At 31.6% G+C, this 17,366-nt stretch overlaps 1 protein-coding gene across 2 annotated transcripts in view; it reads left to right on the top strand.

Moving 5' to 3' along the window:
- The window catches only part of LOC108908391 (nitric oxide synthase, salivary gland), a 167,415-nt gene that overhangs the window by 111,609 nt on the left and 38,440 nt on the right, over positions 1–17,366 (top strand). For both annotated transcript variants that reach the window (XM_018712428.1, XM_018712429.1), the window contains exons 5-6: positions 5,577–5,668; positions 14,380–14,661. In XM_018712428.1, the coding sequence (XP_018567944.1) occupies positions 5,577–5,668; positions 14,380–14,661 (374 nt within the window). The remainder of the gene's footprint in view (positions 1–5,576; positions 5,669–14,379; positions 14,662–17,366) is intronic.

Genomic DNA, 17,366 nt, shown 5'->3' with positions numbered 1-17,366 from the left:
CTGGCAATAAATGGAAAATTGCTTCTTGAGCTTCTTCAAAAACAGCCACAGGAACACGATTACCTACTTTCTTGCATTTTTGCCAAATCCAGATAGAACTGCTTATTAAATAATTTATAATAAACAACGTACCACAGCAACCAGTAGGTATCATGTTTCATTGAGTACTATAGTCTGTTTAGAAATAAAAGAGAGTAATAAAAGCTTATATTCAATATTTTTATATTATGTATTTTCCGTATAGATGAGGTCTACTTTTAACAAAACTTTGTGCGATCGGACTGTACTAAATTGTAGCAGGTAGCTAAAATTTAATCCCCGACAATCCGTCTTTGTCTATGCCGCTTCAATTTCTCGGTCCATTTCTCTTATAAGTAAACAATATAAAAACAGCATTTCAAAACATGAGGCTACTTTAAGCATCATAACCGGGTTAAGAGGGTTTTTAGTAATTCAAATAAAATTATTCAATATTATTATCAAAATATTTATTTAAATTTAATGAATAGACTTTTATTCCACACAAAAATATATGTATTTTGAAAATTCAAATTATGGTGAGTAAATGTAGTGTTGTATAAATGTACAATAAAGAAAATAAAAAAGTAGGTATATTAAAATTCATCCTCTGAATATTCTGATGAATTATCTTCGTCTCCTAGATTGATAACGATAGGTTCCACAGTAACGTCAATTAAATTATCGAGTTCCCACATTTTCTCCTCTTCTTTTTGTACATGATGTATACATCTTTGCCAGTTATCTGCAGTTACTCGTTCCAAGGAATTTTTTAACAAAATTTTCACGTCACTTAATTTAAACGTCGTATTATTTCGCGCTACATCTCCTTTTACCTGCGCCCAGACTAATTCGATTGGGTTAAGTTCACAGTGATAAGGTGGTAACCGTAGTACCGTTATTTGGCGATTTGTTGCCATTTCATCGATAACATATTTTTTCTGATCTTTATTAAGATTGACAAGTGTCAAAAGTTCCTTTTTCACCATATTTGTTTCAAAAGAAATGTTTTTTCCGGATAACCATTGAATTATATCGGCTTTCCTCCAAGCAGTCGTAGGCGTCCGCTCGGTCTGCCGTGAATGGTAACTGGCATTATCCATGACAATTACAGACCCCGGAGGAATAAGATCCAACATCTGTGTAAAATACTCTTCGAAAACATCTGCGTTCATGTCTTCGTGATAGTCACCTGTATTTTTAGATTCAAATAAAAGTAAACCGCCATCTACAAAACCACTGGCACTACCTATATGTGTCACTATTAATCTTCGCCCTTTACCTGAAGGTGCCTTGAACCCTGTTGAAAGTCCATCCAAAAATGCTTGTCGAAAACTTTTTACATTTTTATCTTGCCATACTTTTGTTACAGTATATCCCTCGTTGACCCAAGTTTCGTCTAGATAATAAATATTCCTCCCTTCGTCACGGAATTTTCTAATTGATCTTAAGTAGGATCTTCGCCAACAAATAATTTCATCTTTATCGATAAGAACTGACTTCCTGTTCTGCTTTTCCCAGCAAAAATTCAACTCTCGTAAGACGGCCCATAATTTGGTTCTACTGATTTTTGGCAAATCGTTGTCCTCTGAAAGTTCACTTAAAATTTTGTTTAGCGTTGGTATTTCTTTTTTAAAATAAAATGAGTGTACTTTAGTCACTAAACACGAGTCGAATTTTACTCTACTGCACTAGCACGTCTTCGTATATTCAGTCACAATACACTGGCTCCTGCCCTATGATGTATCCAGTAAAATACCCATTACCTGTTAACATTAGTGTTACCTGATAATTACCTGAAACGAAATGTTAGCACGCCCATGGCCGGTTCTAAACAGAGTATAGTAAGAAATATCAAGTCGTGCGAGTATTTTTTTATTAAATTCCAATAATTCTGACTCCACAAATATGATTGTGATGTGATTACGGATAAAACGTTGTATTGCATTCGTGTTTTAATTGCCTTTTATGCACTTAAGAACTACGTTCTCGCGTTTAAACATTCTTGCGTCGATAAAATACTACTTAAAACACTTATACTACCCTGTATATTAAGAAAAATATACAGGGTGTTCCACTTAAAAAACAACTTATTAAGGTTCGAAGTCAACTAAACTCCGCATTAAATTTCTAGCACTCTGTATGCAATTAAGCCACTTTGAAAGTATGGATGGCAAGGTTAGGGGTTTGGCTATCTCCCCTATAAATATCGTTGCTTTATCTAGAATCCAAAATTGCAATAATATATAGGGTGTTCCATTTAAAATAAGAAAGTTGATGTCGACTTTCGGTATAACCGGAAGTGGTACGTGGACGCCATTGTTTTAGTTGAGAAGGGCATGCCCGAAAACCCGGTATCCCAAATTTTCAAAATTCAAATCGAAATAGTCTCTGAAATAATTCTGATGGGCCGTCACCGTAAGATACCCTGTATACTATATCCTATAATAACTGTTAATATGACATACCCGTAAGTGAACAAAAAAAATATTTCACATACAAAGTATACACACTGTTATTTTCTACTATTCAAAACATGACATAATTTAAATTACAGGCAATTTATTTTATATACGAATACTAGACGTAAATTATATAATAAACTCATATTAAACAGTTTATGTTTTCATCCACTCATGGCTTTTTCAGCTGAACTTGCGTCCGTGCAAATTCCCCACAAATTATCGATAATTTATTAATTACTTTTGATAAAATCACACCTTTTCAATTATCTCCATTGTCAGCGCGATACCAAATCCGAACCCAAACACTCTACACATTCAAACATGAATCCAATTTACTAACCACACCCGCAGCCCTCGAAAACGTCAGTTGCCGATCCCGTCGAAACAGGCGTTTCATTCCGAAGAGGATTTGAACCTTTAAAAAAAAAAAGTACCGAACGAGTCCGCTACTACATCATTTAACGATACATCGGCTCTGCCATTTATAGTTATGTGTCCTGTTAGAGTTTCCAGTCGCGCGGCAAAGCCCCGGAATGAAAAGGGCGAACGCATGGCGGCGTTTTGTACATATTTTACCCATTTAGGTTTAATCCAATGCTTGGTACACAGCCGGCAGTCGTTTTGTTGGTTACAAATGCTGCGGGAGCTCGGTTGGATAGCTGGTTAATTTTCGGTCAGCTCGAAATGATGGCGTCGAGTGTTCTTTAAACACTTGTGGAACTGGCGACTCGATGCTGGGGTTTGCACTGCAGAGAGCAGACCACAAATGTTTAACTGGGTGTCTGAAGTAAAGTACAGGGTGATTCACAACTCAATGGACATAGAACAGGTGCGTGTAGAGGACACCAGAACAAGTTGATTTTTCATATGATTTTTTTTCTCATTGCTGAGATATTGGCCTCAGAAAATGTCTTAAAACTCGGTATTTCAGTAATGCGTTAATACAGAACAACCAAATTTTGTAAATATATGTATTTTATTGACGTCTTTAGTTGGTAGAAACTTTAAGTGACCGGCGTTTCAAGAAGGGGTTGTTTACGGGTAAATCGCCCATGAATTTTTTCTACCCTAACTTAATTTAAAATTAAGGTCTACCAGTATAATAGAAAATTCAATTTTACACTTTTTTAATCTTGTAAATTTTTCGAGAAACCATCCGTTTTTGAGAAAATTACGACTTTGTGATAGGGGTCAAAACCGATTAAATTGAACAAAAATATGTGGTTTTATAATTGCGGGTAGGCTATGCAACTGCTGCTCTTCAATTGTTTTGTTACTAGGATGTTATTGTTCTCAAATCTGACGTTACATAAATGTATTTATCCGTTTAACAAATTAAATTTAACAATTCCTTGTACATCTTGTTCTTGTTTGTCGTGATATTTATTTGTAAAAATGGCAGGAGAATTTTTATTTAATGTGAAAACTGATATGCTGTTAGTAATGGGGCTTTGGGAAGGTAATTTGAGAAAAGTCACTTATTTTATACACCATAATATTGTAAGAGTTCAATTAAAAGCCTTTTTTCTCAAAAACCCTCCATATTAGGAAGTTCTAACTAGAGTACATTATTTTCAGAAAATAAAATTGTACATTAGAAATTGGAGCCCGAATGGTAAAAAACCTTAAAAAAATTAGAACTTAAAATGTATTAGGAATGTAGTATCGGCCATATTTGATTAGAATAGAACTTTATGTCAAAAAGAGATTATGCCCTATAAGATAGGCAAAACACAATACAACAAGATGTGTTAAGAATTGCCTAATTAAAAGGAATTGCTAATAGTTACAAAATTTTTTTATATAAAACAATTTTTTGTATTGTATTTGATTGTAATAAATTAGATAAGACTATAAAATTGATAAAATATTCTTTATTAGTGTTATAAAAATTAGAGCTACAATTTGAACGTTATGAGTCAACCCACAACAAAATTTGTTTAATAAAATTGTATTAAAGTTTAATATCTATTTTTTTGTGTTGCATTGTAATTGTTTGTGTATAAAAATCAATAGAACCGACTCCTGAGATCGAAGATAGTAAAATAATCATCTAACATCAGCTGGCAACGGAAAATGTAAACTACAGGGTGAGATAAAAAAAAACGGTTTGTATTTCACAATTATCATTTACACAAACAAAATAAAATAACACAACACACCACACAACAAAAACAACTCGGGCAAAATAATAAAATAAATTTATTTAAACATAACACAACTTAAACACAAAATTATATATATATTTCATAACAATATACATCAGAATATTTTTGTCACAAATTAACAACTAATAATAAATATTTAATTCAAAAGCCATAAATAAACTTCTTCTGTTTATAACTTTTGATCTAATCAATATTTTTTAACGCTCGAGGGCTAGTTTTGTAGGTCTTTTGAAGACGAAAAAATAGTACATTACTGTTTCCTCGTGGAAATGAACGGAAAAAAGTTATAAGCGAAAGACGTGAATTTACGAAAAAATTATGCAATTAACTAACCTGTAAACAATCTTCCCCCCATTTTTATGACTGTGGAAACTAATATGTTATTATACATAATATTTGGCATCTATAGTGATAAATTCAGCTTGCCGAAACAAAAAGTCGCGAAATGCTCATTTCCCAGCTCTTTTTCCTGGCCTATTATCAAATTTGTGCTGAGGCAACAATAATTCCCGATTATAATTCATCACCTTAACATTTGTATCATTTAAAATCACTTTTCATGATAAAACCGTTACATTTTCCGTGGAAAGAAATAAACTGCCCAATTTTTTAAATTAAAATATCCTCTCTAACAAAATCAAGAGCATGTAGCTGTAAAAACAATACATGCTCCTGAAAAGCCTTTGAACGTTTACATGCTAAAACACTTCAAAGTGAAAATGCGTTGATTTTATTCGTTGATTGTATTTCTGCGTCACAATGAAATTTTAACTACTAAAAATACATATTCAAGTCAGTTTTTTTGCACAGCAAAATTTAAATTTGGTACAGCATAAAACTGACCATTTTATGGAGTTGTTCTTTACACTATAAATGTCAGGTAGAGTAAATTGCCGTAAATTATACACATCTTTTTCCTTTCTAGGTGTTTGATTGCCGATATGTGACCACCACAAGTGGAATGTTCGAAGCGTTGTGCAACCACATCAAATATAGTACCAACAAAGGCAATATTAGGTATGGAATCAATGATTTTATAGTTATAATTACAAATAATATACAAATCAACTGTTAAATTTACGATAGTTACGTCCCTAACAACTTGTACAGACAAACGTATCATTAAAACAAATAAGAATTTTTTTTCACAAGGAAAGAAATGAAAACAATTATTGAAAGCTACGAACAAAATCTATATTTACATGAAATTAATGATCAGCTTTATGCTGTTCGCATCTAATTATCCAACAGTTCGCTTTTCCCTTACATTCTTTCAAAAAAGTAAGTAAAATATATATGTGTAACAATGAATATTCCTCTGAGGATATTTTTTGTCTGACAGTGTCTCAATTCGTGGAAATGCGATATCCTCTCCCTTTGATTTTCGTTTCTAGACGTAAAGTTATTTCTACCGCTAGTCAGACAGACAGTTAAGTGCTAGAGTATTTGATTTCAGACAGCTATCTGAGTTTTATTACTTCTCTAATCGAATCTGCCCCTGTTAGAAAGTTCAGTTAAGTCTAAATTTAAGACCGCAACTTATTGGAGAAAGTGAGACTTTGTTTTAAAAAAACTAATGTTACCTTTCAGAACAGTCACACAAACATTGTTATGCAGATACTTTGTTTCCAAAGTGCGATGTGTTAAAGTTTAAAGAAATAATAGTCCAGGCGGTACAGCATTCGAGGGGTTTGTATTCGAAGTCATCCATTTTGTTGTACAGAAATATCCCGAATATTATGCAGAATAAGAATCCGAGTTTGTTTATTCCAAAAACCCATTGCTAAATTCAGCGGAACAGCAAACATACAAAAAGAACGAAAAATTACCCGTTTTCGATATATTTTTCTCAGTAACATTGAAAGTAAGTCCTAAATAAATAACTCATTCTTTATTTTTTGTTTATTTGACGATTTTCTATAAAAATATGTCGAAAGACGGGTCATTTTTCGTTCTTTTTGTATGTTTGTTGTTCCCCAGAATTTAGCAGTGGTTTTTTGGAATAGGCAAACTCGGATTCTTATTCTACATAATATTTGAGATTTTTCTGTAGGTACAACAAAATAGATTACTTAAAACATAAACGCCAAAGCCTACTTTTACTGCTCTACCGCCTGGACTATAACACCTTTTTTTTAATTTAATTTGTTCCAAGTAACTATTTTTTAAGATAAATACAAAATGTGTAGCTTTGTACTTCTATTATTATTATAGTAATCATCTTCAAGTAATTATTACCCAAAATTTCATGATTTATGAGATAACGAATAAAAGAATAGATAAAAAAAGATGGAAAACTGACGTTACGCAAGAAATATGTGGAAAATTGAGATCTTAAATAAAAAAAATTAATTAATTAATAACTGATTTGACAATATCCTCAAGGTATAGTTAATAGTTTGGTCAATTTTTTCTTCATTGAATGGAGTAAATTTTGAATCTAGTTATAATAGCCCTATGTTTAAAAGTCCTGTTATTCCTGAAGGAAAAGAAAGAAAGGTGGTAAAAATTTCATTGAAAACTGCAAGTCCATTGCAATTTTGGCAATTTTAAAGTGATTCTGCATAACATTTTCACACCAAATATCAAAATTTATCAACATTCATAACATGTACATCCACCTTAACCAATCTTGTTAATATCACTGAACAGGTCATTGTATTGATTCAATGTCGTGGTTTTATTTCGATCGAAATTGTTGTTACTTCTGAAGGAGTACCTCAGGGTTCAGTTCTTAGCCCGCTATTATTCAATACGTGCGTTAATGATATTTGTGATAATTTTGATAATCTTCTAACTAATGTTCTTTTTTACGCTGATGACTTCAAACTATTCACATCTGTTACATCATTTGATTTTGTACTCCAGGAAGATCTGTCAGGAGTGAATTAGTAGTGTCGAAATACTAAACTGCCACCGAAGATATAAAAATGTTGTATCACACACAACAAACTTATTGTTTAATAATATAGATACGAAAACTAAATTAGACAACAATCCAAAAACATGTGATTATGCGCAACGCAATGCTGCCAACCGCATCACTAAATATCTCCATTAGCATATAATTCAAAGATTTTGATTATTTGCTGAACATATCTCTTATATCTCCTTTAGATATGACATTATTTATACTATCAGAGACACTTTATAATTTAACATTACGGCGAAAGTACATTTCTCTTTTATTTCTATATAAATATTAATAATAAACATAGATACTTTATTATATTTGTCTATTCCAATATCATTGTAATGCAACATTTAAACTGTGTTTAAATCATAGGGAATTTCAGTCACTTTTAGTTTGTTTAGCACTAGCGTTTTTGGTATTAAATTTTATTATTTTATTAACGTTTTCTATTTTAGAGGCAGTATATTTTAAATAAATCAATCAATCAATCAATCAATCAATCAATCAATCAATCAATCAATCAATCACACTGTTTATGAAGAAAACAAGTAATTTTTATAGCTACACATAACAGTTCTTGCAACTAGAAAAAAAAAACAACTTTTTCATTGATTTCTAACCCCTTGTATCTACATCTAACAAAGTATTTGAGGATACTTACTTATGTGAGCTTTTTCATGAACTAAATGAAAAATTTTAGGGGAATAAAAAGTAAATAATTTTAGTTTATAAATCATAATTGTTAATTCTTGGAGTAGAAGAAATGAAACATACAGCATGAAGTTTTCTAACCAACTGGAACCACCGAAATTTGAATTTTTAGCTTCCGTGCCCAATTAATATTAATGCCGAAGAATTTGTATTTCGTTTTTCTGCAACTTCAGCTGACGTCTAACAGCAAAATAATGTCCGAACATAAATTCTAACCCGTTTTTACGTTATTAAAACGAAGGGAATATTATTTAGTAGGACAAACATGAAGGCAGAGGAAATTTGTCATTCCTATAAGTGGCTTTCTGGCGCTGGAAGTTAATGAAGGAAACTAACTTATTAAGTGAAACAGTCAGCAACGGAGTCTTTCATTTGTCAGATGGCCTTAGAGAGATCTAATTACTTTTAATTGTCTAACACTTGCTTCAAAGGAGTTCTTTTTGAGATTGAAATAGTTATTTATTTTTTCGTTAAATACATTTTAGTTTCTATACATTAACACCAATCGGCTTCAAATCAGGTAGAAGAGGCGTTCAGGTATCAAATTATATTAGAAAGGGTTGTGTAATAATAATTAACCACCACATTACCTGATTTGAATCACAATTAATTAATTAAATTAATTACAATTAGCAACTATACTTCAACAAATTATTTTTTAATGTGTATTTACTCATTTTTCGTCCCATATAAATTGTATCTCGCTTCAAAAATGCTGCAACTTGCTGAAGTTGAAAAGGATTTAAATGTCGGTTCACTTCTGATGATGCTTCAGTGCAGTAAGTTACTTATCCCACAAAATAATAAATACATTCCAAGGGAACAAATCCCCAGAACATGTACGACATGTCTAGGCAAGAGTGGATGTCGAGTTGCTTGCATCCACTGCGTCTGACAGAAAAACAAATCGTTAAGTTCATAAATTCACGACATAGCTCGAGTGAACTGAACACGATTAAAAAATATATTTCCCTTTTTTTAAATAACCACTGCATTAAATTCGGGGTTATTCTATTCAAAAAAGTATATTCACACACTATTTTAGGATATTTTTTTGCATTGCGTAAAATTTCGTTAAAAATCTAACGTGGTCAGAAAATAAAATCGTCCTTTATCAATAACATATACGTACCTACCTGTAACACCTGCTGACTTTCTGTCAGTTTTTCTTATTTCAAGGTATACGCTTCTCGACATTTCCGATTAACTTGTCTGAATGTTTTTTTCTAAAACGTGTATCTAAAATCTTAAAGGGATGAGGTTCGGAAATTTGGTTTCAAGACACCATACTGTTTACAATGGTAAAATATCCCACATCAGATTTTAGAAAAAGTTACAGCAAAATGTTGCGGAACATTTTTGTAATTTCATCCACTATCTGCCTCTAATTGTTCACGATATCCCAGTAAGTTTCCGTTATTAAATTGTCTCATAAAGCATATCTCTTATTTCTAATACCTACAAAATCTCTCCCTGAAAATTAGGCATTTTTAATAACATGTTGACCACTGCAGTATTTTGTAAATTATGGCGATAAATAAATATTTCCCATCATCAGTTAAACGCAGATACTAAATGAAAACGACACCTGAAAAAGCAACTAGTTTCAGCACTCGTCAGCAATATCTTCTCTTCAGTAACGTGATACTTTACGGCACCTTGCAGCGATATTTTAAGGTCTCATTTTAATCCCCCCCATTTACTAAACGAACACATCTGGGCCTTTTAGCCATAAAAATCCGGTCTGCATATTTTAGTTTCAGCATTTTTCACATTTAATAGGACGTTAATTAATCTACTTATGAAGCATAAAAAGCCCCAGCAGCTGAACTTGTAATTGTGTTTGGGATCGGATATATTTTTTCGGTAATAGAAAAAGAGAGTTATTAAGTAAACTCGTTAAAAATATATTACTGAATGAGTCTTCAGTTCTGTGTAGCGACCGTGTCTCGACTGTGCTCAAACCGAATAGTTTATAACAGAATAAACAAAATTTCAGTATGTATTAATTAAAAGTATACACGAAATTCCGTTATATAAGTCACAGAAAATGGAGCTAATACAGTTTTAACATAGATGTGATCTGAACACAGGCCATGCACAGACACGTTGGAAAAATATTCAATAATGGTATATGATCAATTTAAGAACTGAAACAAATTTTTTGGTGCACCAATCGTGTTTGACTGTGCTCAGGTCGAAAAGTACATCGGTAGTTTAATAGTTAAGTATAAGAACATAGTCCAAAATGCGGCCAAAGCACAGTCGACATGCACAGGTGTTTAACGTTCAAAATCTTTTATTGGTTGACATATTTCCGCAAAGTTACTCATTAAAACAAATAACTATTCAGTGCTGTGCAGCAACCTCGATTGTGCTTAAAGCAAATTGTGGTAAAACATAATATGCACAGTCTGTCCCAGACCTTTAATTTTGAGAAATAAACGAAACACATTAAATGGTGCTAACACGGTTTGAACACAGTTGTAGCACAGTCACACAATTTATAAAGCAAAAGTGGATGGATTAGAAAAAATATTATTCAATTTAAAATGAATATTGGAATATACTATTTTATTCCCAATAGGGTCAATTCATGAACTGAAGCGATTTATTTGATGTCTCGACCGTGTTCTCGCTGTGCCTAAGTCGAAAAGTCGTATATAGGTAATCTGATTAACTTAACTTATGTAATTTTCGTAAATATGCAATTTACATGTAATTAAGTATAAGATTTTACTACAGTCGCACAATGCGGTCTAAGCACAGTCGATATGCATAGTCAATATACAGTGAAAAAAAATACAACCTTAAAAATCTTGTATCTATTAGCATATTTTTTATTAGTTACTCACTATTTAAATGTTATTCCATTACTTTTCAGTGCTGTGTAATAACTACGTTTTGACTGTGTTTAAACCGAATAGTTTATATCACAGTAAAGTAAATTGTAGTAAAAATTAATAAATAGAGACAATATTCTGTTCCAATCATTCAAGTGTAAGGAATAAATAGAACATAAAATGACACTGGAATTTCAATGCAGACTTTATAGATGTAGTCTGGGAGCAGTCAAGGCACAGTCACTTCATGATTTATAAAGATAAAGTAGACGCATTGCAGAAAATATTATTCAATCATAAAATTAATTTGGGAATATACCATTTTATAACCAATCTAAGAACTCAATGGAATATTTTAGTGCCCTGACCGTGTTCTGACTGTGCTCAAGTCAAAAAGTCGTACACAGGTGTTTAAAATAACACAATTTAATAGATTTTTAAAAATATTGGAATTACATATAGGTATCTAAGTATAAAATTCTAACAAAGTCACACGATGCCAATGCGGTCCAAGCACAGTCGATATTTAAAATCAATGCACAGTTTTTTAACCTTAAAATTATTTATTAATTGACTTATTTACACTTAATGGTTTATTGAAACATTATTACTGAATGGCCTTTCAGTTCTGTGCAGTAGCCACACTTTCACTGTGCTTGAACCTAAAAGTTTATAACTGTGTAAAAATATGTCACACTGTACAGTTCCAATCAATTAATTTTAATAGCATATAACTCTAAAAATACAAAAATACATATATCTTTAAAATATTTTTTATCTTGTTTAACTTATTTGTGATCGCGGTCCCAGCACAGTAGATTCACAGTCAATGCACAGTCATTCAGCTTTAAAATTATTTATGAATTAACTTACTTCTGTTTAATAGTTTATTGAAACAAATATTACTCATGATTCTTTAGTTCTGTGCAGTAACCGCACCTCGACTGTGTCCGAACCGAATAGTTTATAACTGTGTAAAAAAATTAAAGCACAAATTTAAAAATATATATACAGTCGGTTTCTCAGTATTAGTTCTCCATTAAATATATGAAATCGATGCCCACGCTTGCACAGTATTTCTAATTTTTTATAGTACCAATTGCCTGTATCGAAGTTACGTCTATTCCAACAACTATTTCGAACTTTCCGGATTGAAAAATTTATTTTGGAGTTGGCGCTGAAAAAATTCACCATATCCCGTACGGCGGTTAAACTCGTACCGTCTGGCGTGTATAATCGAGCAACCGCAAGAAAATTCGCCCTCCAAGTTTCATAACGGCATTGTGCTCATTTTCTATACACCGCATGAATAACATTCTCAACGGTACAATAAGGCTCGCGAGGCGCTGATGGAGCTGGATCGCATCGGAACGCATGCAGAAATTGCCCCGATTTATTTGCCCATATTGGCCTTTTCATACTTCCAAAGGATATTTAGATGATGTTCCCTTAAAATTATCTCCTACAATAGGGTTATAAAAACATAATCTTAAAGATGTTTGGAAACCTAAAGTGATTCGTTTGTGGTTGTTTCATGGTACACTGACAGAAACTTTACGTTGTTTTATTGGCGATATTTACAGGGTCTAAAAACAAATATCAAACTGGGGTAATAAACTGTAGCTAGCTAGAATAACTAGATTCGACTACATGTAGAAGTCTTTTACATTTCGAAATATTGGAACTTCATAGAAATTCGTAAGAATCTCCGTCCTGTATCAAAATTACCAGTGCCCCTCAGCTACGAAATTAGTCATTTTGTAATTTTGTTTTTTTTTTTATTAAATACTGAGGAGGAAACTTGCTAATTTTTTTTTTATAAAAACTATGAAGTAGCCTATATTTTAGGTCAAATGGGTAAAGTATTTTTTTAGTTTTTTTTTAGTTGTAAGCATGTTTGGTTGCATCGAAAAAAATGAGTGCATTATCCCTGAATGATTCATTAAATCTTGAAAAAATAACGTTTTTGTCAGAAATTTATTATGAAAAGTAGTAATCTTAAAGAAAAAAATGTTCAATGTGTTATTAAAAAGTTTTTTTTATTTAATTATCAAGTGTGTTAAATATAAAATAATATAAAATAGTTTAAAACATTTCTCTGTTCATAGAAACACAAATTTGTATAAATTTCCCTGAAACTCATAAACTAAATTGAAATTTTTCGAATTATTAATCAAAAACTGTTAAAATTGGCGTGCATTGAAGTTTGACGATGAATATCTTTTAAACGCTTTATTTAATCGATTTTCATAAGAGACCATTTTTGTAGAACAGTTAATTTCCTACAAAATTGCGCATTTCATAATGATTTTTTGTTAACGAGTTATAAAATTTATAAGCAAAACAGAAATTTGTCTTAAAATAATCAAACTTCAACCTTTAATATCTTTTAAACGGTGAGGTTTACGAAAAAATTGTAAGAGACTTTTTTGTAGAGCGTTCAATTTCCTACAAGCATATGAGGAGATATATTTTTAACGAACATTTGATAGAGAGATATAAATGTTTCTTTCTAATACTGAGGAAAAAATGGAAAACTGTAAAGCGGAGAACCTTTCTATTAAAATTAAGAGCTCATATTTGGAGAGAATTTTCTAGAGGCATCTAGCTATTTTTTAAAGTATAAAGTAAAAAAAAAATAATCAATTTTTTTGACCCACCCTAATGATTAGACACATTTTTTGCGTTATTTTTCTCACAGTTTCGTGTTATACCCATCAAATACCAAAAAAAATAAAAATTTCGAAAAAACAAAATTTTCAACTAAAAATTTTTTCTTGGCATTTCAAATATTCAATGTAAAATTGTAAAAAAGACGAAAAACAATTTAAAAATTTTGAAAAATTAGATTTTTTTTCAAAATTTTGAATTTTCAGAAATTTTTTGCTGAGTTTACGTTTATTTCATTCAGTTGTTAGAACCCTGTTTTTTTCACAATACGTTTGGGAAGTAAATAGGTAAATAAATAATTATTGCTGTACAAGATTTTTAATCGTTTATTATTTTGTTGATTTTAACGTACATTGAAAACAAAAATCATTAAATTATAAAAATTATGTCGCTTTGACATTTGCTTCAGTAATTTCTAAACCAGGAATTTTAGAAGTCCTATGAACCTCTCTCTTACTTTGACGAGAACTGACGTTACTTCCTTTACACACACATTTATTTTCAAAAAATTTTCTACATAATGCTTGATAATTCTACAAATTAAGGTGTCGTATTTTTCCCAATTATTAAAGTTCGTTATTGCTTTCCAGGTCGGCCATAACAATATTTCCCCAAAGAACAGACTCGAAGCACGACTATCGCGTCTGGAATTCACAACTGATTAGCTACGCAGGCTACCGTCAGCCCGACGGGTCGGTCATAGGAGACCCACTCAATGTGGAGTTCACAGAGGTATGCCTCAAGCTGGGCTGGAAAAGTACTGGGGGAAGATGGGACATTCTTCCTTTGGTGTTGTCCGCCAACGGACACGATCCCGATTACTTCGACATCCCCAAGGAGTACGTGTTTGAGGTACCCATCACACACCCAACGTGAGTATTTTTGCTTTGAATCTCATATGCACGAATAGAGTCTCATTTTATTTTAATGTGAATACATTTCGTGAACTAAAAAGGTACTTATTTGCGGGACCTATGTACCTGGTCCCATTCCATTTACTTAGCCTTAGTTAGGAATCTTTGACTACCTTTGTTGTTCTCGGGCTGAGTTCTGTGGGGGCGGACCCGCTGTCACAACTCCTAGGCCAGCTTTCATATTGATTTTGGTTATTTTGGTGGGTACTGGAAAAGGTGGGTAGGTAGAAAAGGAGTTTCGAGAAGTTCAATAAAGAATACAATGGCTCGTTGGTGTACTGTACAGATGTTCATGGTTTGAAGAATTAATTGAAGGCTTGTGAAGGCTTTGGATACGAACATAAATAGTTTCCAATACTTAACTAGTCAATTTTCGAATTTAAGTGATGCAGAATTAAAAAAAGGTTCAAGGAAGTGTTCAAATAATATATTAAGATTTTTTTTCTTTCTCCAAATTTTTGATTTGCAATTCTCCAGGTTACAGAAAAAACAGTTTTTTTTTGTTGAAAATTTGTTTATTTACCTACTTTACAATTTGTTATATACAATCGTCAAAAGTGACATTATTTTTTTTAGAGAAAAGAGTTATAGAACCAACCATATATCGGGTGTTCTCAAAGTTGAGTCGTTTATTTTAACAGCTGGTAAAACTCGTAAAAAAGTCGATTTACCAAAATTCGTTTATATAACAGTTGCCAAATAAAGCAATTATTAACAATTATTTTTAAAAAATTGTAATTTAAAAACTTTATAATACAAACCTGATTTATTGTCATTTTCGATCACTGCGTTGTAAAAACATAAATGGTAAACAAATGGTAACAATTTTGAATAATTTTTGTAGAACAATGTTGGACAATTTTTGTAGAACAGGATTTTTATTCTGCGACTTTTATATAAACGGTTTTTGGTAAATTGACTTTTTTACGAGTTCTACCAGCTGTTAAAATAAAAGACTCAACTTTGAGAGCACCCTGTATAATTTTCCCTCGAATTTTTTTTATTATTTTTCGTTTTTTTTAGAATTTAGAGCGACCATTCCATTTGTTTACTTATAAACAGCTATAACTTTTAAACTATTAAAGATACAGTTATGGATATTCACGATAATTTTGTAGAATATTGATTGATCTGTCAAATGAACTTTCGACCAATTTATTTTGTAGCTATTATAGATCTTTAGTTACATTAATTTATTTTTAAAATTGAGACTTTTCTTCGTATTATTCAGTCTTTGACTGTTTATATCTCATAATCTATTGAAGTTACAAATATGAACCTTCTAGATGATTTTGTTAAGCAATAAAAAACCTATACGATAAATAAATAAATAATTCGAGTACTCAACCGAGTACTCGAATTATTTAAACAATATAGGATTATTTATTAAAAAATCATGCAAATTTAATTGAATTTTTTATTTTTTTTATATTTATCTTAGTAATTAATCTATTTGCAATATGTCTATAGAATTTTCTGTTTTCGACGGCACTCCTACTAGTCCTCCTTTTGCAGTTTTCTTATATCTCGAGAGAAATTTTTGACTGTAAATAATAGTATATTGTACAAAAAAACAGTAACAGTTAAAGTAAGAAATTATATTTCTGGATAGAAATTTAAAGTATTTAAATAAATAAATAATTTTCTTGAAAGAAGAAAATATTTTCTTATACAGGTTCGGAAAGTCCCCATGGTTCGTCGGCTGTTACGTGAGAACGATAAAGTAAGTCATAGAAATCCGTGCGATAGACAAGGATGGTTACATTGAAGACGTTTCATAATCTGAATAGTCACTCCCACTTCTAACCCGAAACGGGCCGTGACTATTCGGATTATAAAACGTCGTCACTATAGCCATCCTTGTCTATCGCACGGATTTCTTTACTTTACTTTGTCGCTCTCATGTAAAGGCAGATGGACCATGTGGATTTTCCAGCCCTGTATATAAATGTGCGATACCTTAAAATCAACGTTTGAGTCGAGAATTTTTTTGCGTGCAAGTTATACCTTTTTTAAGCAGAAGAGTTTTGGCAGTTTAAATGCGTCCCAATGGTCGGTTGTGGCGCCCTCTAGAAAATTCAACAATATATTCGAAATTTCACAAAATTAGCTCGCAGTAATCGAAATATATTAAAGAAAATATTATTTATTTTTTCCACTTTGACAGCATGTAACTCCATTATTATTAATTTTTGAACTACCTAAGGCAAGTTTAGTTAAATCGACACATTTTTTGAGCCGTACTACATCTGGTGGTAGAGAGATATTAAGTCATATTGAGGGCCCCATATTCTTTAAATAGTGTTTTCCGCAAAGACAAATAATTTCAAACATTTACTAACTGAATAATCTAAAGCTTATCAAATAATAGGAATGTTATGTCATGCCACCTGAGTATTTTTAAAGACGCCGCAGCAAAACGAATAAACAGGTGCAAAAAACGATCAAACCATCAAGGTTTTAGGTACTGAAATCTACGAAAATACTAACTTCTTAGACATAACTCCACATGTAAATATTCTTATTACTTGCTTAGTCCTACATATAGAATTGTTTACTTTTATTTATAAGTACGTGAAAATAATTCTTAAAATGTGGGGTTAGGATAACAGAAAATGCATGTTTTACAAACGCTTTTTTTTAGTTATTATTTTATTTGGGTA

Source organism: Anoplophora glabripennis, unplaced genomic scaffold (assembly GCF_000390285.2).
Source record: "Anoplophora glabripennis isolate ALB-LARVAE unplaced genomic scaffold, Agla_2.0 scaffold202, whole genome shotgun sequence".
Taxonomy (NCBI): domain Eukaryota; kingdom Metazoa; phylum Arthropoda; class Insecta; order Coleoptera; family Cerambycidae; genus Anoplophora; species Anoplophora glabripennis.
This window is presented reverse-complemented; position numbering and strand designations above follow the sequence as displayed.